We start from the raw sequence: 26,607 nt of genomic DNA, 5'->3' as shown, positions 1-26,607 counted from the left end.
GAAAACTAGTTCTATTTCTTAGTTCAAAGTGATCATGAAGATTCTGGAAAACATTTGTTGTTGTTGTTTTATAAAGATTTTTAAATAAACTCAGGATAGGAAGAGACTGAAAACCAAATTCCCATTTAGTTCCAAATGACATGAAATTAAGAAAACATGGTTTCTCATTGGGTATGTGTAGTTGGGGCTGGGACAAGAAAACCAAAACAATGTCCAAACATCAGCCTCCTTCTCCCTACCCTGCCCCACCCCACACACCAACAGCAGGAGCCCAGTGTGTGTGTGGTGTGCTGGAAACATGGGCCTGATCTAGGCTCATAGCAGCATCTTGTCCTATGCCCAGTGAGACATCACCAGGGACACACTCTGCTGCCATGGGAGTCTGTGTGGCTAGTGGGTTGTGGGTGAGGTTTTCAGGATCGCCATGAGGCTCCTTGTTTAGCTCCACCAGCCTCTGCCAGTGCCTTTCTCTCGTGGGCAAGGGCTCCATCAAGAGTGGCCCCTACTCTGCTGAAGACTGTAAACTTTCCTCTGTTCTCTGTCTCACTCTTAGCATCTTCAATCTCTCCCACCTACCCCCTGATCTTGTGAATAGCCAGCCTGGGGCTGGTACAGAATTTCCTGAATATGAAGTGGCCTCGCCCCTGTGGAAATGCTCCTTGTCTAAGGCCTCAGCTTATTCACTCTTTGCTGCCTTCTTCCTGGTCGTCATGCAAATAATACTTCTTGCTTTTGGGTGTGTACTCTGGATCTCATTCTTCTTTCTGGCTTCTCTTTTGAAAATCATTGCTGCTGTTGTTGTTACTGTTACCAGAATAGTTTCCTCTGCCCCAACCTCTCCCTCTTGCTCAAAATTGAAAGGTTCCTGAGGAGCTTTGCTGCTCCTCTCATTCAGACCCACGAAGTTTTGGTCCCCAAACTATATTTGTCAAAAGCTCTGGTGCTTTTTTTCTTCTCTGCTTTGTGGAAATGAGAAGACTGGGAAGATGAGGAAGAGGAGGAAGAGGAGGAGGATGAGTAAGGGAGGGGGAGGAGGATGAGGAGGAAGAGGAGGAGAAGGAAGAAGAGAAGGAGGATGAGTAAGGGAGGGAGGGAGGGGAGGAGGAGGAAGAGGAGGAGGAGGAGGAAGAGGAGGAGGAAGAGGAGGAGGAAGAGGAGGAGGAGGAGGACCCCGACTGGTCTACTCTGCAGTGCCTCTTCTACTTCTTTGATCCTTTGGGGGTTTTCTCTGTCTTGTTGATCTTTCTCTTGAGTGGCTAGAGTCTCTGGAATCCACTGACTCTCTTGATTTACCTCTCTTAATATCTCTTTCCTTTTGTTATTTATTTATTTAGTTATTTATTTATTTATTTTCGAAGTTCAATATCAAGTCAAAGATCAACAGTATCATCTTTGTATTTTCCCCCAGCCTTGTAGCCAGGTTCCTGTGGAGTTTTCAGTTCCTCATTAGTCAAATCACACTTTCTGAATGTACCGGGGGAAATATCTATCCTCCTGTGTATCTCTGGGCTTTTCTTATTTCTAGCTGCTTCGTGTTCATTTCCTTTCTTTAGATATTTAGTAAAACGGTCATGCAATGTCATTCTGGAGGGTCCAACGTGATGCTCTTCAACATGATGAACAATGGTCACTCTGTGCTGGGCAAACAATTCTGACAGGCTACGCTGAGACTGAGCTGGAATATATGTGATGGAAAATGGAACAGAATTCCTGCTCCTTTTTGTTGCTATGGACTAGATCCAGACAAAGATTTCATGCCTGAGCCAATAAGCCACTGAGTTGTGCAAGATGCTCCTCGAAGGAGTTCATCCGGACATTAACCTGGGCCTCCTGAGTAATGGAAAAGGAAGACTTCCCTGAGGAAAAGTCGCCTTTGTTTTCCAGCTTGGTACCACTCTCAGAGGTCTTCCTTGAGGGAAGTGATGAAATTTTCTCCTGGACCCGCTTGTATACAGTCACCCTGACATTCTTCTCTGACACAAAGCCCCTGTGTCCACTGTCGCTCCTCTTGGACCTTCCACTCACCTCCTTACTGGATCTCTCTGTGAAAGGCTCCTCCTCCAGCTCCTCTGCTTTCCTCTGCTTTTCCTTCCCTGCATGCAGGCTCTCCTACTTGCCTGGCTTCTCTTCCTCCTGGTTTTGCTTGCACTGGATATGACTTTAGACACAAATTTGTGGTCATTGTCAAACTCTGGTTCCTTCCTTCCCTTACTTTTGTCCTTCTCTTGCTCATGCATCTCCTCCTTGTGGAAGTCAGCCATCTTTTTCTCAAAGTCATCCTGGAGCTTCTACCTTTTGGGGACTGGCTGCCTCGGAAGGGCTTCTCAGTGTCCATTTTGGGAGTGAATGGATCAGATTTTATTTTGACATCAGCATCAGAGAAGCTTCCTTTCTCCTTCAGCTTCTCTTTAATCGGAATTCGTTTGTTTCTTGCTATTCTCTGTTTTCTGCTCTTCCAGATACCTTTTTGAGAATGCTGCTCCTCCAGAAGCAGTGCTTTCTTCTTTCTGAGATGAACAATATGCAGTCAGAGGCTAGTGAACTCTTACCCACAGGGCTCTTTTGGGACGGGTTCTAAGACCCAGACACATGACCTTGATGTGCTCCAGACTTATATCCAGTACAACCTGACTTAGATGAGCCCATCTGGGATGCATCAGAAAGTGGAGGATTAGGTTTTTTGCACAGGGCTAGGACGTGGTGACCTTCAACTAAGCACCACAAACTGGAAGGGACTTTTGAGAGCTGGGCTTCTCTTCCTGGGACTCAGTTCAGAAACTGAGGCCTGTGATGTAGAACCAGTGCCATAGGTGGTGACATCTGGCCATGGCTTTGAGCTATCAAACCCTTTTATATCTTGAGAGGTGCCTCCAGAGAATGTCTGCTCCTCAGCCTCATCTCCCTGGTTATCACCAGATGCCTGAGATTGCTTGCTATCTTTGGAAGAAGGCTGTCCTGTCCATCAGTGCATTAAGCAGGGGTCCGGGGAGACCACCTGAAAGAGAAAGTGGGGGAAACAGGCGGACGCACAAAATGTCGTTCTGTCTATAGTCTGATCAAATCACCATTTTTACTTTTTCACACAGGGGTTATATACACAAATAGCAGGATGTGGGGGAAGGGGATGACGCAGGAGCTTATGTGTTTGGGGGAGTACAGATATCTTCCAGAACAGAGTGTCAGCTGGGTGAAGGTTCACTATGACTCTGCCTATGATTCACTTGTCCTTATCTAAGTTGGTACTATCCACCAAGGTTACCTAACTATCTACAAGGTCTATGATGACTTAGGCTTGGCAACTTTTCACCAAAACTGCTTGTTTACAACATCTTATAGCTATCCGTTTCAATGTTTTTTCACAGAGACCCAAGACTTTTTGTGTTAGCAGGCTGACTTAGGCCTATGGCTGATTTTAGGCCTTCAGTGTATAAGCAAAGCTGCCCCTGAAAGAGGACTTTTTTTTTTTTTTTTTTTTTTTTTTTTTTTTTTTTTTGTAGACTTTTGCTTAGAAGACTCAACTCTGCTGTAGTTGGAGGCAGACCAGGAGGATGAGGAACATCTTAACCCATCAGAGGATGAATTTTCAGAGTTCCTAGAATGACTCTTGACCTTCTCTTTGGGGACCAGAATAAAGGATGGCCCCAACAATGGCTGTATGCTTGCTGGAAGTTCTGCCAATTGGATAGCCACCTTGGTTATACCAGCCCCATGGATAAAAGTCTTGTTTCACCCACAGACGTAATAGGGCCTCCCGTAGTGTCTATTGCAACCTTGGAAATCTCAATTATGATACACACTGGGGTGATTTTGTTCTCTGTTTTGAGCTGGAGAATAAGATCTGGAACGATACCTAGAACTCAGCCCATACTTCTTTGAACAAGAGACAGATTGATTTTGGGACTGAGACTTTGAAAATGAATGAGACCGAGATCTGGATGCAGATCTTGAGTGAGAAGAGCAAGATCTGGGCTTGAATTTGTTTGTTTTTGACATCTTGGAAGAGTTTACACCTTAGTAGAATTAATGGTTCAACTTGAACTGCCTCAGAAAAACACCAGCAGCACCACTGGCTTCTCTACAGTCAGGGTATAACTCTTGCCTGGCCAACAACCTGCTGTTGTTACTGTTTTTTGTTTTTTGTTTGTTTCTTTTTTCCTTTTTATGATACTCTTCTATGCCACAGTTCCTTCCTAAGCTTCCTGAAGCTAGCAACCTTGGACTTTTTTATTGCTTAAAAATGTGAGAAAATTACTTATTGTTTTGAACTGACATTATAATAAGAAGAACAATTGAAACAAAAATGTTCATTTGAATGACAGCTTTCTAACACTTCATATGAAAAAGAAACAGAAAAGTGATCTTTCTTGTCTGACACAACAAGTTAACTGAGTAATCAAGATGCAATCTCTTTCTTATTTCCTTGGAAAGGCCCACCTGGGGATCCATCCCACATGCAGACATCAAACCCAGACACTATTGCTGATGCCAAGAAGTGCTTGCTGACAGGGGCCTGATAGAGCTGTCTCCTGAGAAGCTCTGCCAAATCCTGACCAATACAGATGCAGATACTTGCAGCCAACCATCAGATTGAGCACAGAGACCCCAATGGAGGAGTTAGGGGAAGGACTGAAGGAACTGAAGGGGCCTAATCTGGCATCAATGGGAGGGGAGGCGCATGGTCTTGTGAAGACTTGATGCCCAGTGTAGAGGAATGCTAGGGAGGTAAGGAGGGAGTGGGTAAGTGGGTGGGTGGGGGAACACCCTCATAGAAGCAGGGTAAGGGGGCATCGGATAGAGGATTCACAGAGGAATCAGGAGACTGGGAAAGGTGTTAACATTTAGAACACACACAAAAAAAATCCAATTTAAGAAAAATAAATGGTAAATGATTAAAAAAAGAGTAAAAACCATTTGTTTTCTCTTGTAGTACTTTGGGTTCAATTTTTCCAGTGATTTCTATTCAAACCAAATTGGATTTGAAATTTGGGTAGCTCTATTATAACTGTTAAAGGGTCAACCACTTATATCTTTATTTACTAAGAGTTTGCTTAAGGTACTGATCTTGATTTTTGTCATGGAATTATATAGATTTTTAAGTTGAGCTGTTATGTGTTCTGGGGTGATGGAATCAGAATGATAAAAGTATTGAGAATTTCATGGTGCAAGAGACCATATGCTAGCCACATCAGCTAGTGAGAAGAAAGTGGGTGAATTAGCATAAAGTGTCTTGATTTAATTTACATGTGACAGCAGCTTTCTAGTGATTATTACACTGGTAACAGATCTCTGGGGCTCTCTCATGAGGACTGCTGATATAAAAATGATACTAATATTAATATGTTTCTAATTTGTTCATCTTTGATGAAATTGTTCTTTAACTTTGTAGTATTTAAATTTTTATTTGTGCTGGGGACTTGGCCTAGTGGTAAAGAATTTAACTGATATGCAAGAGGCCTTGAGTTGAATCTCTGGCTCTACAATGCATAAATGTAAACCCACAAAATTTTCTTGCTCACAAAAATAATAAAATCTATTGTAGAAATGTGTTCATGCCTTCCGGTCTGGGCCTGAGCACTGAGCAGATCTTGGGTGGCACCTCTGCCCCTAATCTCCAAGAACCCAGAGGAAGCGGGGATCCCAAGCGCTCTAACTCAGGCAGTATCTTAGGCAAGCAGACAGCAAGACCCGCCCCAAACAGGGACTAACCTGGACCCACAAGGACCCACGAAGTCACTCCCGGCCCGGAACACTGGTTCCTTTTGGTCTGGGCCAGAGCAGTGAGCAGATCTTGGGTGGCAGCTCTGCCCCCAATCTCCAAGAACCCAAAGGAAGCAGGGATCCTAGGTGCTCTAACTTGGGCAGTATCCTGTCTGAGCTTGAGCACTGAGCAGATTTTGGGTCCCAGCGCTTACTCCAATAGTTACACCCACACCACAAATTCTGATACAACCAAGAAAATAGGAAAGACAGGCTCCAGTCAGAGACAGGGCAGGTAGCACTAATGAGATACAGATGGCAAAAGGCAAGCTCAAGAACATAAGCATCAGCAACCCAGGGTACTTGGCATCATTAGAACCTAGTTCTCCCACACAACAAAGTCCTGAATTCCCCATATCACTAGGAAAGCAAGATTCAGATTTAAAATCACTTCTAATCATGATGATAGAGGATTTCAAGAAGGACATAAATAACACTCTCAAAGAATTTGAGGAGAACACAGGTAAACAAGTAGAAGCTCTTAAAGAGGAAACACAAAAATCCCTTAAAGAATTATAAGAGAATATAACCAAACAGGTGAAGGAATTGAACAAAACCATCCAGGACATAAAAATGGAAGTAGAAACAATCAAGAAATCACAAAGGGAGACTACGCAGGAGATAGAAAACCTAGGAAAGAAATCAGGAGTCATAGACACAAGCATCACCAACGGAATACAAGAGATAGAAGAGAGAATATCAGGTGCAGAAGATACCATAGAAAATATTAACACAACTGTCAAAGAAAATGCAAAATGCAAAAAGTTCTTAACACAAAATATCCAGGAAATCCAAGACACAATGAGGAGACCAAACCTAAGGATAATAGGTATAGATGAGAGTGAAGATTCCCAACTTAAAGGGCCAATAAATATCTTCAACAAAATTATAGAAGAAAACTTCCCTAATCTAAAGAACGAGATTCCCATAAACATACAAGAAGCCTATAGAAGGCCAAATAGACTAGACCAGAAAAGAAATACCTCCCATCACATAATAATCAAAACACCAAGTGCACAAAACAAAGAAAGAATATTAAATGCAGTAAGGGAAAAAGGCCAAGTAACATATAAAGGCAGACCTATCAGAATTACACCAGACTTCTCACCAGATACTATAAAAGCTAGAAGATGCTGGACAGATGTCATACAGACCCTAAGAGAACACAAATGCCAGCCCAGGCTACTATACTCAGCAAAACTCTCAATTACCATAGATGGAGAAACCAAGATATTCCACAACAAAACCAAATTTACACAATATCTTTCCACAAACCCAGCATTACAAAGGATACTAGCAGGAAAGCTCCAATAGGGAAATTATACCCTAGAAAGAGCAAGAAAGTAATCCTCTTCCAACAAATCCAAAAGAAGATAGCCACACAAAGATAATTCTACCTCTAATAACAAAAATAACAGGAGACAACAATCACTGTTCCTTGATATCTCTTAACATCAATGGACTCAATTCCCCAATTAAAAGACATAGGCTAATGGACTGGATACATAAACGGGACCCAGCATTTTACTGCATACAGGAAACCCACCTCAGTACAAAGACAGACTCTACCTTAGAGTAAAAGGCTGGAAAACAATTTTTCAAGCAAATGATCCTAAGAAACAAGCTGGAGGGCCGGGCGGTGGTGGCACACACCTTTAATCCCAGCACTTGGGAGGCAGAGGCAGGCGGATTTCTGAGTTCCAGGCCAGCCTGGTCTACAGAGTGAGGTCCAGGACAGCCAGGACTACACAGAGAAACCCTGTCTTGAAAAACAAAAGAAAAAAAAAAACAAAAAAACCAAAACAAACAAACAAAAAAAAAAACCAAAAAAAAAAAAAAAAACAAAAAAAAATAAAAATAAAAATAAAAAGAAACAAGCTGGAGTAGCCATTCTAAAATCTCCAGCCCGAAAACACAAAAGGAGGGACTCATGGCTCCACCTGTATAGGTAGTTGAGGGTGGTCTTGCCAGGCATCAGTGGAAATGGACAGCCTTGGTACCTTAAAGTTTGGATTCCCTAGTGTTGGGGAATTTCAAGAGCAGGGAGGTGGAAATGAGAGGATGGTGGGAGCACACCCTCATACTAATTGGAGGAGCGGGTAAGAGGTTAGGCATCAGTGGAAGTGGAGGGCCTTGGTGCCTGAAAGATTGGATTCCCTAGTGTTGAGGAATTTGAGAACAGGGAGGCGAAAATGGGAGGATGGTGGGAGCACACCTTTATAGAAACGCCCAGAATTATATGGATTAGACATGATAGAGGCAGGCCGCCAGAAAACTAGGTTCTAGAATTCAAACAAACAATTATCTTGATACTAAAATTTGTTTTGAGAATTGTATATTGCAGAATACATAGCCTTGGTATATCTACTCATCAGGCAAGCTGAGCAGACCTGCTCGAACCTCTGATGTCCTGGAATTCTAGCTGGATGCAGTGAAGACACAGAGTCAGAGGCTTATCAATTTATTCTTCCCCCAACCCCTCTTCTAATATCTCAACACCCATAATCAGCTTGTAGAAGTTAATGAAGAGTCAGCACCCCAATTCCCTGGGCTTGGGGACTAAGGTGATTAATATTGGGCTGTCTTTCTAGGGAAAAGTAGTGGTTTTGGTGGAACAGGGAGGATTAGCTAGGATTTATTGCATAGCCATAACTTACTGTTAGAAATATGTATAATTGTTATTAAGATGAAGTTATAATTTCTTAAATGGTACAAAATTTACTTTGATTTCAAATTTAAGGTTTTCATTGGTACGAGCTTCTTATAAATATAAAAGTGAGATGAATATTGTTACTACCATAGGCATTGCACCTGTATAACACATTTAGAAATACAAGGCTTAGACCCAGTCCTTCTTTAAATTTTTTAACTTATTTGAGATGGTTAGCCTGTGAGTTAAGGGCCTATAGCAAATTCATGGCTTTGAGTTTATTGTTAGGGTGTTTTCTATATTTTCTTTAGAAATAGCTGAGAGGAGTTAACAGACAACAGTCCAGATTGCCTTACATAAATAGTTGGTTTTCAAAACATCAGAAATCCACAGAATTGATGTTACAAATATTTCCGTATTAATGTTCATTTTGATTAGAGACCTGTCTGCTCCTGACAGCTTCCTGTCTTGGATTCCAAGAAGAAATTGAGCATCTTTGGAGTTATTCCAATTGTGGTGAGACAGCCACTAGGCAAGAATTGCCTCTTTCCATCTACAGACAAAATACTGTCCAGAAAAGGACACACTTGCAGAATAGTCGACTGATTATATCTGCCAAGACAGAGTAATCAGCCCTTAATAATTCTGCACCACTAGGTCTGTCAGATGATCCTGGGCCAGAAGGCTGAAGATCAGATGCTCCAACATTCTGTAGTATAGGGACTGTCCAGGTGTCCAGCGGTCTATATAAATTGGCTGTTTTAGAAGCTATTCTTTGCGCTTCACATAATCTCAGTTAACTCAGTCATTCTGGATTTCTGATGGGGTTGAAAACTTATAGTCTCATAGCCAATCCTTGCTATTTACTTTGAGAGAAAACATTTGAGAGGATCGTTTTCAGCTGACATTCATTCTAAAGTCAAGAAAAAAAAAAAGCCAGGTTCAGAACTAAGTCTTTTATTTATGAGAGATGACAGAGGTTCTGCTTAGTCAACAAAATGATGGACTGGGTATTAGGTCTATCTTGCACCTTACTGACATAAATTGGTGTAGTTATGCTCTAACTGTGTTTTGAGAAAAGTTTTATTTTAACAGGAAGGGTGATATGTAGGAGGAGCTAAGGTGGGAGGAGTACAGAGAAGAGGAGTAAGGAGAGGAGGAGGAGAAGGAGAGGAGGAGCTAGGTGATGAGAGAGAAAGAGAGAGGGAGGCCAGACATGGAGGCAGATATTCACATGTCTCTGCCAGTCAAAGATAGTTGATATATCTAGGTTGGGTATTAGGTTACACTTCTGATTGATATTGAGCATTACCAAACTTATAAAGCCCTTGGTTTGCATTAAAAAATTGTATAAAAGCAAAAAAGGAGAAGGGGGTATGAGATAGGGGTTTTCTAGGGAGGGGAAATGGGGAAAGTGGATGGCATCTGAAATATAAATAAAATATCCAATAAAAAATAAATAAAAAAAAATAGGGACTAACTGTGGGAGGAAGGAAATCAGTTGGCAGGAGATAAGTGACACTGGGGAGCTCAGAGAGGGAGGGTAGCAATGAGAACAAGGCATAATGTCATGTGTATAAAGATGTTTTAATAAAATCTATTGCTTTGTGTGACCTAAAATAAAGATTCACTTAAAAAAAAGAAATGTGTTCACACACAATCCCAGATTTAGCATAGATGAATTTGCTTTTAACATTCCCTCCATATTCCTCCTGAATGACTGACATCTTGTAGTAGAAAGGACGATAATGTAATGAATAGGTTGACAAGATCATTATTTTATTGAAAATATATTTTGTAAAATCACAACATTTATAAGCTGATGAAGTGTTCAGATATCTCCTTAAGCAATGTAGGTGTTTATATTAATCAGTTTTAAAAAAAGGTATTTTCTCCAGCTCACTTAACACAGGCCACAGATACATGCTAGATTAGAAGAAACTATATTAAAACATCTCTTCATCTTTTTGTTGAACATTTTCCTCCAGAGAAATTATATTAATTTCTCTGTATGTGTGGATGAATACATATTGAATGTATGGATGTATAGAAAAGAAGAAGAAAATAAAGGAAAATAGAGATAATAGAGCTTTCCTGGCCCAACCAATGCACTCTTAGCAGGGACTCTGAGATGGGAAGCAGAATGAAGTAAGAGAGACTTTTGTTTCCAGGCCATAATTAGATGCAGAACTTTGTTAACATTTCTAAACACATGGCTGGGCCACTGCCCTTAAGGGGAAGACATTCTGCCAAAGAAGAGGATGCTGTTGGTCTTGTTATGCCTGATGATGAATATGAAAGGGTGATCACAACAGACATCTTCTGTTATCTGCGCTGACCTTACAGTGACTTCCACCCCTGTGGCAGCAGCAGCTTCTGCACCCTCTTCATTTACCTCCACAAAGGACTTGTGTAAAACATTAGACACCAGGAGACCTTGAGTGCTGCTCATGCCTGAGAAGTCAGCCTTCTGTGGATTGAAGGCGTCGACCATCCCCATGTGTTCCAATGGACCTGGGAGGTCATACTTCTCTTCCAGTTTGAAACGAGGCAAAGATAAATACACATCGGTCATGTGCATGTTCTCTGGGTTTGTCCACTCCAGCAACTTGTCAGCAGTGAGTTGTTCTTCAAGCTACAAAAGTGGAAGAAAAGAGATGGCCATGATTGCTATAAGATACAACGTATATGAACCACAAATTAAAGTGTAATCTTTAGGAATAAGTGAGTATTGATTATTGGGTTTAGATATTGTTGGTTTAGATAATTTAACGTTAGATTTCATTTCTATTATCCAAAACCCAGAATCATTGTTTTGTACAAAATTAACTGTGTACATTACTGTTTAAGCTCCCAGCCAGCTATCCGTACATTCTATTACATTTTATAGATATCATCCAATGCCCTGTTTTTTATTTCCAAATATTTATAAACACTTTCTACAATGCTATATATTTCTTTCAACAAGGTTTGACTTATTTCATATTAGTGGCATCGTGCTGATATTTAATATTCATTACTCTGTTTAATTCCTGATTAGGCAAGCATGCAGTGTGATCAGGCTGTGTTTAAAATACATATATTACAGGATGAAACACATTATCTCACTTTAAATTTTTCATTATAGTCATGTTTAACTATTTTTTTAGTGTCTTAATTGAATTCGATACATTAGGAACAAATCAAGTAATAGAAGGAAGAAAATGAGACACAAGCCTTACCTTCTTCAGACCATTAATCTCCACTGGCAGCAGGATGAACATACTTAGCTCTTCTTGTTCAAATGGTAGTTGCACAACCATGGCCTGTACATCCTCCAGAGAGTTGATGTTAAATTTGTTTCTTTGTTTCATCATCTGGACAGGTTTGCTTGTGTTCTGCAATAAATCAGGCGATCAAATGCTATCAACTGAGACCTAGAACAGCACAGATGATATTGTAGAAATACGAAACAAATTAGCATCCTTTGAAGACATAACACTGACATTTTCTAAAGCCTAGGCAAAAGTTTCTTTAGTTATTCCTAGTTTAGATACAAAAATAAAACACATGATATATTTTATTTTTGACTTCGTGGCATCACATCTATTTAAATTAAAATCATCCACACATCATCATAGGACTTTATGTACGTAAATTGCCAACATTACCTCATTCAGCCAAAACTTTTCTTCTGTGGTTTGCTTTTCATCAAATTTGTGATTCCATTGTCCTTTGAAATACACTGCGTTCACCAGAACCAGTATAGTGCTACTGCTCAGGCTTCCACTAGGAAATAAGTCTTTGATTTTTCCTTCAAGGGAAAGAACAAAGTGTCTCTCATCAGTACCAGGAGCTTTTCTGGAGGATGCTTTACAAGAGTTCACCATTGATCACTGATCACTGTTCACCCAGGTCATTACATGAAGAAATTGTTGATGTGTTCATAAGAAGTAGCCTTCCTTGAAGTGTTTTGTGAGCTACCTGTGATGGACACATTAGTTCTTGTCACAGGACAGGCTGTGGGGCTTTCAGTCTGGGTGATTATGGACAACTCACAGTCAATACTGATACATCTTTAGATCTACACTGCCAACCTAACTCTTTTCCTTCGTCTTCTAGCCTTCTACCCAAAACTTGATTTGTTCTTTTCTACAAATGACATGGATTCTATAGTCTGAAGTACATTCCTGGTAATATCAGACACCAGTCCTGCTGTGTCCTCCTGTTAGCTTTCACATTTGATTGCTTCATTCTTGACCTATAAACAGAGATGAGATATAGAATAGGCATCTACAGTGATCTCTCTGCTAGGTGTCAAAGACAATGTGATAAATCCTTTTAAAGTGTTAGGGTTGAGGTATGGTCTGAGATCCAGCTGTGGTGACAACAAGTGTCTTGCTTTTCTGACTGGCAAAAGAGAATGGGACTTTTTCTAACATTTACTCCTAGTTTTCCAGAATTTCCTGCAACTTAATATTGATATGATTGATATGATATGATATGATAATATGTCTGGGTGAAGGATACAGATTCTCAAAGATATGTCTAAATGAGCCATATGTAACAAATTTCCTGTTGTACTTAAACTCATTGACTTTCTGCCAACTTCTCCATACTTCTTCTTGGCTTACTTCATATTTATGGAGACCATCCCTAATCTCAGGTGCTTCCTCCAGAGACCCTCCCATAATTACCATCTGTTTGCCTTTCCACCCAGGAATTAATCTTCTTTTGGCTTTCTTCTGCAGCATGTACAAAATCAAGAGATTCCACGTTAGCTTGGTAATATTCCTTAATGTCTTCCAAAAATGTCTTTGAGATGTGAAGGAACCAAAAAGTTAAGAACAACATGACATCACTAAAAATTTCATTCGTTGTGATGATAGTATAATCTGATTGTTGACCCTGATGGCAACTGTTAGGCTCTGAACATGAGGATGTTTCCTCAGGTAATGTGTAGGCAATTTGAGAACACAGTGAACTGAAGGCAACCTTATACTAATATAGCATCTGGAAGATGGCAGGTGGAAAAGAGGGCCTTACTTGCAAATTGCATTGTAAATTCTCCTGAGAGAGCTGATTGCCTGAGGAGCTATCCTACCACTTCGTTCAACCATGGCAATTCTCCTTTGATCAGTGAAGGAAGTGCTATATTATCTGCTCCCTCCCCAGCTCTCTCCAGGATTTCCCCAAGCCTGCCCATTCCAGAAACATCCTCCTCAATGTAGATATCTCCTGTCATAATCTCTGTGATCATGTCAGTGCTGGTTCATTACTAACATCTCATGAGAAGTTCTGGTGATCTACATTCTCTCATGGAAGAGTTGCCAAGCCTATTCTTCACACATAAATCCCCAGGCTCTTTGACAATCCAGTAGGTTACAATTTTGTCTATGAAACTTTCTCTGTGAGCAAGGGCTTCCTAACTGAACCTACCTGGCCTCACTTTCCTGTATGGCCATTCATATATGTAAGACCTAGGATGCAGTTTAAAGGAATCAATGCCAGGTACAACTTACCTGGAGAAATGTGAATTCCTTAGCTCCATAGATACCGTTGGAAACCTTCAGGTCATAAGCATCATTGGATTTGTTTAATTGAGTCATAAGCTTTTGAAATTGTTCATGGACATTTTCTTTATCCTTCAATGTCAAAAAAAGTGTTCATGGAATTACTCTGCTAATACAATTAATAAACCCACAAAATAAATACCCAAGCAGATGTAATCAATAATAAGTATTTGAATATTTTTTCATATTTATTATATTTTATCTTAAATATGCAGAGTTTACATTCAACTTCTTTCAGAAATGACTTTTTTCTTTTTTTCACATAATCCAGTTTTCCATCTTTTGAACTAAATATGCATACTTTTCAGTTGTTTTGGCTTAAGCTCTTCAAAGCTATAGATCACAAATCATTTCTAACAGTCACCAATATATGGTTATACTGTTTGCCTAATTAAAATATATTATTATATGCAGACTGTAGATATATGTATATGAATATGTATCTATCCATCTATCTATCTATCTCTATCTATCTCCTTTAATGGTATTGTCTAAGAGAAGCTGACTGTGATTAATGGCTCTTCTCTCATGGCGGATAGTCTCTCTGTATAAGATAGCCTATGCCCATGATTTATCTAAGGACTGGACTGCATGTAAGTAATGTCAGTCTGAATACAGTCCAGATAAAGACAAAACAGTTTAGAGAATTTAATGATCTCTTCAAAGTGATAATACAGGGCCAGATTTTGAATCTAAGTTTGAATCAGAATCTCTTTTCCTGCTAAGAAGGTAGCATGGTTAAGCCTCTACACACATATGGGTGTGATAATATTCATTTTCCAAGAATGCTTATTTCTCTTAATATATGCATATACACTTATTTCTCTTAATCCAATTGTTGACTTACGATAAAATTGTTTTAGTAACATTATTGAGATACTGACAATTATTCTTTTCTTGCAATAATCTTGTCTAACATCCATATGGTTTCTTACTTTTAGCAAGGCAGACATTTTTGTGTTTGTATATGTTGAATCATATTCCTTTTTACTCCCACTTTGCTAGAATGTAGTCCCAGTGCATCAGGGCAGAGCTTTATTCATGGTCCCCAATGTGAGGGGCAGAGCTAGAGCTGAATCTAGGCCATCCTCCTCTCCATCCAATACTGACCTCTGTAGTTAATGACATAATGACTATGAGAAAGAAACGTGACATTACTCTACATCCAAGTCTCTTTTGCTTGGAGATTGCCCTACAGACTCATTCTTTTAAATGTTAAACGCTCACTTTCAATTATAATGCTGTCAAAAATCTGAAGGTCTTCTAGGCATGAGGTACCCTGCACTTACATGGCAGTCTGTAGATTTTTCTGTTGTCTTCTTGGTGGTTTCATTGAATTGAAGAACCTGGGAGAGACATTAAGTGTAACAAGAAAAGTTCACTTAAAGTTCTGTTTAAATCCAAGGAACCAAAAATAGAACAAACCCCTGAAAAATAAAGGCAAATACCTTAAAAATTTGGAAAAATATACTCTAAATATTTGTGCAAGACTTTGTATGAAACATCATAAAACTGATTTATCACCATTCACATAAATAAATGCCCATCCAGTTAGTATTTACATAAGAACTCAATTTACATCCCTCAGATTTGAGACAATTCATTGCTTGAATCAATAGTCTCTACAGTTTAAGATAATTTCTTGTGGGACACTTGAGGTCAATTATTGCAGTCTGGCACTTGAAGGATATCAGGATGTACCTGGACCGAGTTTGGGAAGGGGGTTTTCCTCCCATAGTTCCATTTTCACAGTCATGGCAGTGCCTACTCAGGATCATGTTCTTCATCTCAGGCGTCAAGTTTCGTAGTCATTTACCTGAACACTGACAGAGTGAGACAAGTTCAAACTAGTCAACAAAATGCAGCTCAGACCTACCTTCTCAATTTGTTGTTCAGTGTTTCCTTTGGCTCCAAGCTGGAGCATGGCTAGTGCTGTCATCATGCTGACAGGGCAATAGAAGATGTTGTCCTTTGATTCTCTGAGCTGCCTGTACATCTCAAGTGTGAAGTTAGTAGTGGCTTCAGCAAACAAATGCATGGTGGCTTAGTGTGACCTTAAAGTCCTAGAACAGCATAAAGTCAACAAAAGGTTAGAATGACTTCACTAAAAAAGCATCACTCTGTAATGATCTGTTCATAAATAAAATGATATACTTTCATTATCATATTCGGGGAAATATGATATTATTAGTTTAAAGCCTTCTGCAATGTAGATCTCATATCTAGAATGCATGAATGTCAGAGTCTTTAAGAGTTTGCGAACATCAAGTAGAGAATCCTTTTATTTTTCCTTCCTCACTATCTGTGCTAGTTTTGGGTGGAAAGGTTTCAAGTGAATACCAAGATAAAGATTCCTGAAGCTTTTGCATGGCTAGGTGTCCAAAATCATCTATCAACTTTCCTTTAAGATTCTGCTGTTTCCAGACACAAATCCTACATGCTTCGAAAGATGCATATGTTTAAATGAAAATAAATTACTTTGACAAATAACAAATTAAGTGAAGGAGGCATTTAACTTTTCCTTTGTAGATCAAGAGAAGTACAATCAGGCAAAGTGTCACATACACATGATGTAAAACACAGCATTGATATCCTCAAACATAGTTCATTCTGTTCATCAATAGCAGCTGGAAGCACTTACTTGTGTTTCTGAAGGCAGGAGTGGGCAGAAAGGAGAGGAGCCTGTGTGTGGCTGATGCTGAGATCTGGAATTTATACCTCTCCTCTTACCGCTGCTGCCTTGTCATTTCAGTGGTATTTCAAGTAAATCAACTTCAGATTTCATAACCAGGTTAGACCTTTAAGTATGCAAATTTGTGAGAAAGGCTGGCTTCAGAGCCTACCACTGTTCTTCCTAGTCCCATAGGTCACATGATTCATGTTTTGTAACTCTTATCAGCTGCTGACTCATCTGAAATGCACACAGACACTTTTCCAATAGCAATGATAATACTTTAAACTTTTAACCTGACAACTCTATTCTGTATGACACCCCCAATTACCTTATTTTGAACTGTTGGATTGCTTTTAACAATTTCATTAGTTCTGTCAAATTCTCTATCAATTACTCTATGCATAGAGAAAAAAAGTTCTATTTCTAGTTCCAAGTGATCATGAAGATTCTGGGGAACATATGTTATCGTTGTTGTTGTTATTGTTGTTTTATAAAGATTTTTAAATAAACTCAGGATAGGAAGAGACTGAAAACCAAATTCCCATTTAGTTCCAAATGACATGAAATTAAGAAAACTTGGTTTCTCATTGGGTATGTAGTGGGGGCTGGGACTAGAAAACCAAAACAATGTCCAAGCATCAACCTCCTTCTCCCTACCATGCCCCACCCCACACACCAACAGCAGGAGCCCAGTGTGTGTGGTGTGCTGGAAACATGGGCCTGATATAGGCTCATAGCAGCGTCTTGTCCTATGCCCAGTGAGACATCACCAGGGACACACTCTGCTGCCGTGGGAGTCTGTGTGGCTAGTGGGTTGTGGGTGAGGTTTTCAGGATCTCCATGAGGCTCCTTGTTTAGCTCCACCAGCCCCTGCCAGTGCCTTTGTCTTGTGGGCAAGGGCTCCATCAAGAGTGGCCCCTACTCTGCTGAGGACTGTAAACTGTCCTCTGTTCTCTGTCTCACTCTTAGTATCTTCAATCTCTCCCTCCTCCCCACTGAACCAGTCATGAGTCTGCCTGGGGCTGGTACTGAATTGTCTGAACATGAAGTGCCCCCGCCCCTGGGGAAACGCTCCTTGTCCAAGGCCTCAGCTCATTCACTTGTTGCTGCCCTCACCTTCCAGGTCATCGTGCAAATCATAATTTTTGCAAAAGCGTGTGTTCTCTGGATCTCATTCTTCTTTCTGGCTTCTTTTTTGAAAATCATTGTTGCTGTTGTTGTTATTGTTACCAGAATAGTTTCCTCTGCCCCAACCTCTCCCTCTTGCTCGCAATTGAAATGTTCCCCGAGAAGCTCTGCTGCCCCTCTCATTCAGACCCACGAAGTTTTTGGTCCCAAATCTGGATTTGTCAAAACCTGTGGTTCTCTCCTTCTTCTCTGCTTCCTAGGGGTACGCCTCTGCTTTGTGGAAATGTGAAGACTGGGAAGAGGAAGAGGAAGAGGAAGAGGAGGAGGAGAGGAAGGGAAGGAGGAGAAAGAGGGGGAGGGGAAGGAGTATGGGGAGGGGGACGGGTACTGGGAGGGGGAGGAGTACCTAGACTGGTCTCCTACTCTGCAGTGCCTCTTCTACTTCTTTGATCCTTTGGGGGTTTTCTCTGTCTTGTTGATCTTTCTCTTGAGTGGCTAGAGTCTCTGGAATCCACTGACTCTCTTGATTTACCTTGCTTAAGATCTTTCCTTTTGTTATTTATTTATTTAGTTATTTATTTATTTTTTAAGAAGGTCAACATCAAGTCAAAGAAGAACAGAATCATCTGTATTTTCCCCCAGCCTTGTAGCCAGGTTCCTGTGGAGTTTTCAGTTCCTCATTAGTCAAATCACACTTTCTGAATGTACCGGGGGAAATATCTATCCTCCTGTGTATCTCTGGGCTTTTCTTATTTCTAGCTGCTTCGTGTTCATTTCCTTTCTTTAGATATTTAGTAAAATGGTCATGCAATGCCATTCTAGAGGGTCCAACGTGATGCTCTTCAACATGATGAACAATGGTCACTCTGTGCTGGGCAAACAATTCTGACGGGCTACGCTGAGACTGAGCTGGAATATATGTGATGGAAAATGGAACAGAATTCCTGCTCCTTTTTGTTGCTACGGACTAGATCCAGACAAAGATTTCATTCCTGAGCCAATAAGCCACTGAGTTGTGCAAGATGCTCCTTGAAGGAGTTCATCTGGACATTAACCTGGGCCTCCTGAGTAATGGAAAAGGAAGACTTCCCTGAGGAAAAGTCGCCTTTGTTTTCCAGCTTGGTACCACTCTCAGAGGTCTTCCTTGAGGGAAGTGATGAAATTTTCTCCTGGACCCGCTTGTATACAGTCACCCTGATATTCTTTTCTGGCACAAAGCCCCTGTGTCCACTGTCGCTCCTCTTGGACCCTCCACGATCCTCCTTTCGGGATCTCTCTGTGAAAGGCTCCTCCTCCAGCTCCTCTGCTTTCCTCTGCTTTTCCTTCCCTGCATGCAGGCTCTCCCACTTGCCTGGCTTCTCTTCCTCCTGGTTTTGCTTGCACTGGATATGACTTTAGACACAAATTTGTGGTCATTGTCAAACTCTGGTTCCTTCCTTCCCTTACTTTTGTCCTTCTCTTGCTCATGCATCTCCTCCTTGTGGAAGTCAGCCATCTTTTTCTCAAAGTCATCCTAGAGCTTCTACCTTTTGGGGGACTGGCTGCCTCGGAAGGGCTTCTCAGTGTCCATTTTGGGAGTGAATGGATCAGATTTTATTTTGACATCAGCATCAGAGAAGCCTCCTTTCTCCTTCAGCTTCTCTTTAATCGGAATTTGTTTGTTTCTTGCTATTCTCTGTTTTCTGCTCTTCCAGATACCTTTTTGAGAATGCTGCTCCTCCAGAAGCAGTGCTTTCTTCTTTCTGAGATGAACAATATGCAGTCAGAGGCTAGTGAACTCTTACCCACAGGGTTCTTTTGGGACGGGTTCTAAGACTCAGCACTATGGTCAAATTGACCTTGGTGTGCTCCAGACTTATATCCAGCACAAACTGATTTAGATGAGCCAATCTGGGATGGATTAGAAAGTGGATGACTAGGTTTTGGCACAGGGCTAGGACCTGGTGACCTCTGCCTAACCACCACAAACAGCAGGGGACTTTTGAGAGCTGGACTTCTCTCAAGGGGACTCAGTTCAGAAACCAAGGTCTATGATGTAGTACCAGTGGCATAAGTGGTGACAGGTGGCTATGGCTTTGAGCTTCCAAACCATTTACATCTTGAGAGGTGCCTCCAGTGAATGTGCGCTCCTCAGCCTCATCTCCCTGGTTATCACCAGCTGCTTCAGATTGCTGGATATCCTTGGAAAAGGACTTTTTCTTCTTTGTAGTCTTTCGCTTAGAAGACTCAACTCTGCTGTAGTTGGAGGACGACCAAGAGCATGAGGAGCATCTTGACCTGTCAGAGGATGAATTTTCAGAGTTTTTAGAATGACTTTTAGACCGTGGTGTATTGAAGTAATTATTTAAAAACTTATTTTAAAAAGGGCACCAGTCAAGCTGGTCACCAGTCAAGCCGACTCTCTAGGCTGTGGCTGCTCTGCGTAGCTTGGTTGCCATGTTGCTTGGCCAGAAACCAAGTGCGTGCCACAGCTAGAAATGGCCAGACAGAAACGCTAGCCTTGCCACCCAGGAGATGCCAGTGTGGGAGATGGCTCTGCCAATCTTCCACACTGTCTTAGCAAGGCTGGGCAGTGCCCAGACCATCTCGCCAACCACATGGGCTTGGTACAGATGAGACTCTCAAGCTTAGATTATCTAAAGGCTATCTATAGTTAGTAATGATCAATAACAGTATGCCTATACAAAGAGAGTTGTATCTCAATTAGCTAACCTAAATAAAAGTTGTTACCGAGACTGCTCTCCATACCTGTGTGGCTTTTCATCTTCCTACATCTCTGCTCTCCCTGGCTCCTCCTCTTCCTTTTTCTCTTCCTCTCCTTACTCCTACCTTAGCTCCTCCTACAGTGGTGAAGCTGACCTTCTCTTTGGGGACCCATATCAAGACCGGCCCCGACAAGGGCTGTATGCTTGCTGGTAGTTCTGCCAACTGGAATGGCAGTTTCCATAGCCACCTTGGTTATACTGGCCCCCTGGATAAACGTCTCATTTTCACCCACAGAGGTAATAGGGCCTCCTGTAGTGTCTGCTATGACCTGAGAAATCTAGATTATGATACACTCTGGGGTGATTCTGTTCTCTGATTTGAGCTGGAGAATAAGATCTGGAAGGATACCTAGAACTCAGCCAGTGCTTCCTTGAATGAGAGACAGATTGGCTTCAGGACTGAGACTTTGAAAATGAATGAGACCGAGATCTGGATGCAGATCTTGAGTGAGAAGAACAAGAACTGGGCTTGGATTTGTTTGTTTTTGACATCTTGGAAGAGTTGACACTTTAGTAGAATTAATGGTTCAACTTGAACTGCCTCAGAAAAACACCAGCAGCACCACTGGCTTCTCTACAGTCAGGGTATAACTCTTGACCAGCCAAAGTGACTACCTGTTGTTGTTACTGTTTTATGTTTTTGTTTGTTTGTTTGTTTTACCTTTTCATGATACTCTTCTTTGTCACAGTTACATCCTAAGTTTCCTGAAGCTAGCTACCTATGTTGGACTTTTTTATTTCTTAAAAACGTGAGAAAAATTACTTATTATTTTGAACTGACATTATAATAAGGAGAAAAACAATTGAAACAAAAATGTTCCTTTGAATGGCAGCTTTCTAACACTTTATATGAAAAATAATTAGAAAAGTGATCTTTCCTGTCTGACATGAGTCAACTGAGTTGTCGAGACACAATCTCTTTTTTATTTCCCTGTTACTATACTAAATGTCAGGGTCAAACCCATGTAAAAAATATTGGGACCAGCTTCTCTGCAACTCTGAAAACACCAAAGTCTGAAGGCCTCCCAGAAATTCCAGTGCATACAGGGCAACTGGTAACAGGGAGCCCTTCCCTCCATGTAAACAACCACAGCAGCTCATAATCATGAGAAACCTAGGGGACTTGAAACTCTTCACCCCCCCAACACCCCCCCCCCCTAATTACTCTCTGCTTCTGGCCTGTGCCTTCTGACAGGGATGATCAGCAGCTTATCTGCTCCTTTGAAGACACAACAGTATGAAGGCCTCCCAGGAGCTCCTCTGCATGCAGGCAACACAACCAGCAGTCTGAAAGCCTCCCTGGATTTCTGCTGCATACAGGGCAACAAACTTTATAGTCTGAAGGCCTGCCAGGAAAGCAACTATACACAGGGCAACAGCTTGGCTGCTCCTCTGAAGACTCAAGAGTCTGGGGGCCTCCCAGTAAATCTGCTGCAGTTGGGGGTAACAGAATAGGAGCTTGTCTGCCTCTCTGAAGATCCCACAGTTTCAAGGCCTCTCAGAAGAGCTGCTGCAGCCAGAGTAACAGGTCAGCAGTATACACACCCCTGTGAGGACCTCACAGCCTGAAGGCCTCACAGGAAGTCTGGTACAACCAGGGCCAAAGGCCTACTTCTTTGAGGTTTGCAGCAACCCAGGGACACAAGAGGCTGGCTCCAGATAGAGAAGCTAAAACCAGGGACAACCATTGGCGAAAGGCAAGCAGAAGACCTTAAGCAACAGAAGCCAATATACTTTGGCATCATCAGAACTCAGTTCTCTCACAACAGCAAGCCTTGGATACACAAATACACCTGAAAATCAGGAGGTTGAGCTAAAATCATATCTTATAAGGATAATAGAGTCCTTTAAGAAGCATATTAATAAATAATTGAAAGACATACAGGACAACACAGGTATCCAGGTAGAAGCCCTTAGAGGAAACAAACAAATCCCTTATAGAAATACAGGAAAACACAATCAAACAGGGAATGGAATGAAACACATCAGTCCAAGACCTAAAAGCAGAAGTAGAAACAATAAAGAAAACACAAATGGAGGCAACCCTTGAAATAAAGTAGGTAGAAAATAAGTCAGGAATTGCATATGCAAGCATCATCAACAGAATACAAGAGATAAAAGAGAGAATTTCAGGTGTAGAAAATTCCTTAGAAGTGTCAATGAAAATTATAAACATAAAAAACTTTTAACTTAATACATTCAAGAAATTTCCGACACAATGTAAATACTACCTCTAAGAATAATAGCTATAGAGGAGAGTGAAGATTCCCAGCTCAAAGAACCTGAAAAGTTCAACAAAATCATCGAAGAGTACTTCTCAAACCTAAGAAAAGAGATGGCCATAAATGTACAAGAAGCCTATAGATCACCAAATAGATTGGATCAGGAAAGAAAAAAAATCCTCTTTTTACATAATAATCAAAACACTAAATGCACAGAACAAAGAAAGAATACTAAAAGTTGCATGGGAAAAAAGTCCAAGTATCATATAAAGTCAGACCTATCAGATTTACACTGGACTTCTCAAGAGAGAAACTAAAAATCAGTAGTGTTTGGACAGAGGTCATGCAGACCCTTAGAGAAGACAAATGCCAGCCAAGGCTTATATGACCAGTAAAACTCTCAGTCAACATAGATGGAGGACCACAATATTTCAGGAGAAAACCAAATTAAAATGGTAAGTATCTACCAATCCATCCATACAGAGGATTCTAAAAGAAAACCTCCAACACAAGGAGGGTACATACACCAAAGAAAAAATAAGATATTAATCATCTCACAACAAAGCCAAAGGAATGAATCACATTAGCATAATGCCAGCTGTAACAACAAACATAACAGGAATTAATAATCATCTGTCTTTAATATCTTTCAATATCAATGTACTCAACTCTCCTATAAAAAGACCTAAGTTAACAGACTAGGTAAGCAAACAGGATCCAGCATTTTGCTGCATACAAGAAACATATCTCAATGACAAAGACAGACAGTACCTCAGAGTAAAAGGCTGGAAAAAAGTCTTCCAAGCAAATGGTTGCAAGAAACAAGCTGGTATTGCCATCCTAATATCCAACCAAATAGACCTTCAAGAAAATGTTATAAAGTTGAATGAGGAAGTACACTTGATATTCATCAAAGGAAAATTCCAGGAAGAGAAAGTCTCAATTCTGAACATCTATTCCTCAAAAGCAAGGGCACCCTCATTCATTAAAGAAACTTTGCTGAAGCTGAAACACACATTTACCTTCACATAATAATAGTGAGACACTTCAACACTCCTCTCTCAGTAATGAACATGTCATGGAAACAGAAACTAAACAGAGACACAATGAAACTAATAGAGGTTATGAATCAGGTGGATTTAACAGATATGTATAGACTATTTTACCCTAAAAAAAAAAAAGAATATACTTTCTTCTCAGCACCTCATGGTACCTTCTCCAAAATTGACCATATAATTGGTCATAAAACAAGCCTCAAAAGATACAAGAAAATTGAAATTATCCCATTCATCCTATCAGATCATTATGGCCTCAGGCTGGTCTTCAATGACAACAAAAATAACAGAAAGCCAAATACACATGGATGCTGAACAACCCTCTACTCAATGATAATTGATGGAAAACGCCAACACAAGGAAGGAAACTACAACCTAGAAAAAGCAAGGAGGGAAGTAATCGTCCAACAACTCCAAAAGAAGATAGTTATGCAAACATAATTCCACCTCTAATAACAAAAATAACAGGAAGCAACAATCATTTTTTAAATATCTCTTAACATCTGTGGACTCAATTCTCAGATAAAAAAATGTAGACTCTCAGACTGGATACAGAAACAGGACCCAGAATTTTGCTGCATACAGGAAACTCACCTCTGTGAAAAAGACAGACACTACCTCAGAGTAAAAGGATGGAAAACATTTTTTTCTAGCAAATGGTCCCAAGAAACAAGTTAGAGTAGCCACTCTAATATCAAATAAAATCAACTTTTAACTTAAAGTTATTAAAAAATATAAGGAAGGACACTCAAAGGAAAAAATCTACCAAGATGAATTCTCAATTCTGAACATTTATGCTCCAAAAGCAAGGGCACCCACATACATAAAAGAAACTTTATTAAAGCTCGAAACACACATTGTACCTTATACAATAATGGTGGGGGATTTCAACACCCCACTCTCAGCAATGACAGATCATGGAAACAGAAACTAAACAGAGATACATTGAAATTAACAGAAGTTATGAAGCAAATGGATTTAACTGATATCTATAGAACATTTCACCCTAAAACAAAAGAATATACCTTTTTTTCTCATCACCTCATGGTACCTTCTTCAAAAATAGACCATATAATTGGTCACAAAACAGGCCTCAACAAATACAAAAAGATTGAAATAATTCCTTGCATCCTCTCAGCTCACCATGGACTAAGGCTGGTCTTTAATAATGACAAAACAATGGAAAACCCACATGCACGTGGAAACTGAGCAATGTTCTACTCAATGATGACTTGGTCAAGGAAGAAATAAAAAAGAAATTAAAGACTTTTTAGAATTTAATGAAAATAAGGAGACATCATACCAAAACTTGTGGAACTCCATGGAAACAGTGTTAAGAGGAAAACTCATAGCTCTAAGTGCCTACAAAAAAGAAACTGGAGAGAGCATACACTAGCAACTTGATAGCACACCTGAGAGCTCTAGAACAAAAAGAAGCAAATACACCCAAGAGGAGTAGATGGCAGGAAATAATCAAACTCAGGGCTGAAATCAACCAAGTGGAAACAGAAAGAACTATACAAAATATCAACAAAACCAGGAGCAAGTTCTTTGAGAAAATAAACAAGATAGATAAATCCTTAGCCAGATTAACCAGAGGGCACAGAGACAGTATCCAAATTAATAAAATCAGAACTGAAAAGGCAGACATAACAACAGAAACTGAGGAAATTAAAAAAAAAATCATCAGATCCTACTACAAAGGCCTATACTAAAAAATACTAGAAAATCTGGATGAAATGGACAATTTTCTAGACAGATACCAGGTACAAAAGTTAAATCAGGAGCAAATAAACCATCTAAACCGTCCCATAACCCTTCAGGAAATAGCAGCACTCAATAAAAGTCTCCCTACCAAAAAAAAAAAAAAAAAATCCCAGGACCAGATGTTTTTAGTGCAGAAATCTATCAGACCTTCAAGTAAGACCTAGTGCCAATTCTCTTCAAACTATTCCACAAATTAGAAAAAGAAGGAACACTACCCAATTCATTATGAAACAAAATCATACTCACACCTAAACCTCACGAAGACCCAACAAAGAAAGAGAACCTCAGACCAATCTCTCTTATGAATATCGATGCAAAAATACTCAAAATTCTAGCAACCCGAATCCAAGAACACATAAAAACAATCATCCATCATGATCAAGTGGGCTTTATCCCAGAAATGCAGGGATGGTTCAATAATCAGAAATCCATCAATGTAATCCACTATATAAACAAACTCAAAGAAAAAAAACCACATTATCTTCTCACTAGATGCTGAGAAATCTTTGCCAAAATTCAACATCCCTTCATGGTAAAAGTCTTGGAAAAATCAGGAATTCAAGGTCCATACCTAAACATAATAAAAGCAATATACAGCAAACCAGTAGCCAACATCAAACTAAATGGAGAGAAACTTGAAGCAATCCCACTTGTCCCCCCAGGACAAGCCTGCCCACTGTCTCTATACCTATTCAATATAGTACTGGAAGTCCTGGCCAGAGCAATTAGACAACAAAAAAAGTCAAAGAGATACAAATAAAAAGGAAGAAGTAAAAAAATCACTATTTATAGATGATATGACAGTATACTTATGTGACCTCAAAACTTCCACCAGAGAACTCCTAAATGTGTAAAAAAAAAAAAACTTTATAAAATCAACTCAAATCAGTAGCCTTCCTCTAGTTGACAGATAAACAGGCTGAAAAAGAAATTAGGGAAATGACACACTTCACAATAGTCACAAATAATATAAAATAACTTGGTGTGAATCTAACCAAACAAGTGAAAGATCTGTATAACAAGAACTTCAAGTCCCT

The 26,607-nt window shown here is 40.2% G+C and overlaps 1 protein-coding gene and 2 pseudogenes across 1 annotated transcript; all 3 read right to left on the bottom strand.

The window, feature by feature from the left end:
- Positions 1 to 413: 413 nt before the first annotated feature.
- LOC117716047 (thyroid hormone receptor-associated protein 3 pseudogene) lies at positions 414 to 3,993 on the bottom strand (annotated as a pseudogene).
- Positions 3,994 to 9,452: 5,459 nt separating this feature from the next.
- Positions 9,453 to 16,692, bottom strand: LOC117716218 (serpin B4-like). The gene is made up of 8 exons (XM_034513174.2): positions 16,601 to 16,692; positions 15,836 to 16,022; positions 15,249 to 15,305; positions 13,909 to 14,031; positions 13,084 to 13,201; positions 12,058 to 12,200; positions 11,629 to 11,784; positions 9,453 to 11,042 (listed from the first exon to the last, which is right to left on the bottom strand). Exons 2-8 carry the CDS (start codon positions 15,995 to 15,997, stop codon positions 10,638 to 10,640), a joined length of 1,164 nt encoding a protein of 387 aa, XP_034369065.1. The 5' UTR covers positions 15,998 to 16,022; positions 16,601 to 16,692; the 3' UTR covers positions 9,453 to 10,637.
- Positions 16,693 to 17,551: 859 nt separating this feature from the next.
- On the bottom strand, positions 17,552 to 21,018 carry LOC117716217 (thyroid hormone receptor-associated protein 3-like; annotated as a pseudogene).
- Positions 21,019 to 26,607: the final 5,589 nt, after the last annotated feature.

The sequence above is a fragment of the Arvicanthis niloticus genome, chromosome 10 (assembly GCF_011762505.2).
Source record: "Arvicanthis niloticus isolate mArvNil1 chromosome 10, mArvNil1.pat.X, whole genome shotgun sequence".
NCBI lineage: Eukaryota > Metazoa > Chordata > Mammalia > Rodentia > Muridae > Arvicanthis > Arvicanthis niloticus.
This window is presented reverse-complemented; position numbering and strand designations above follow the sequence as displayed.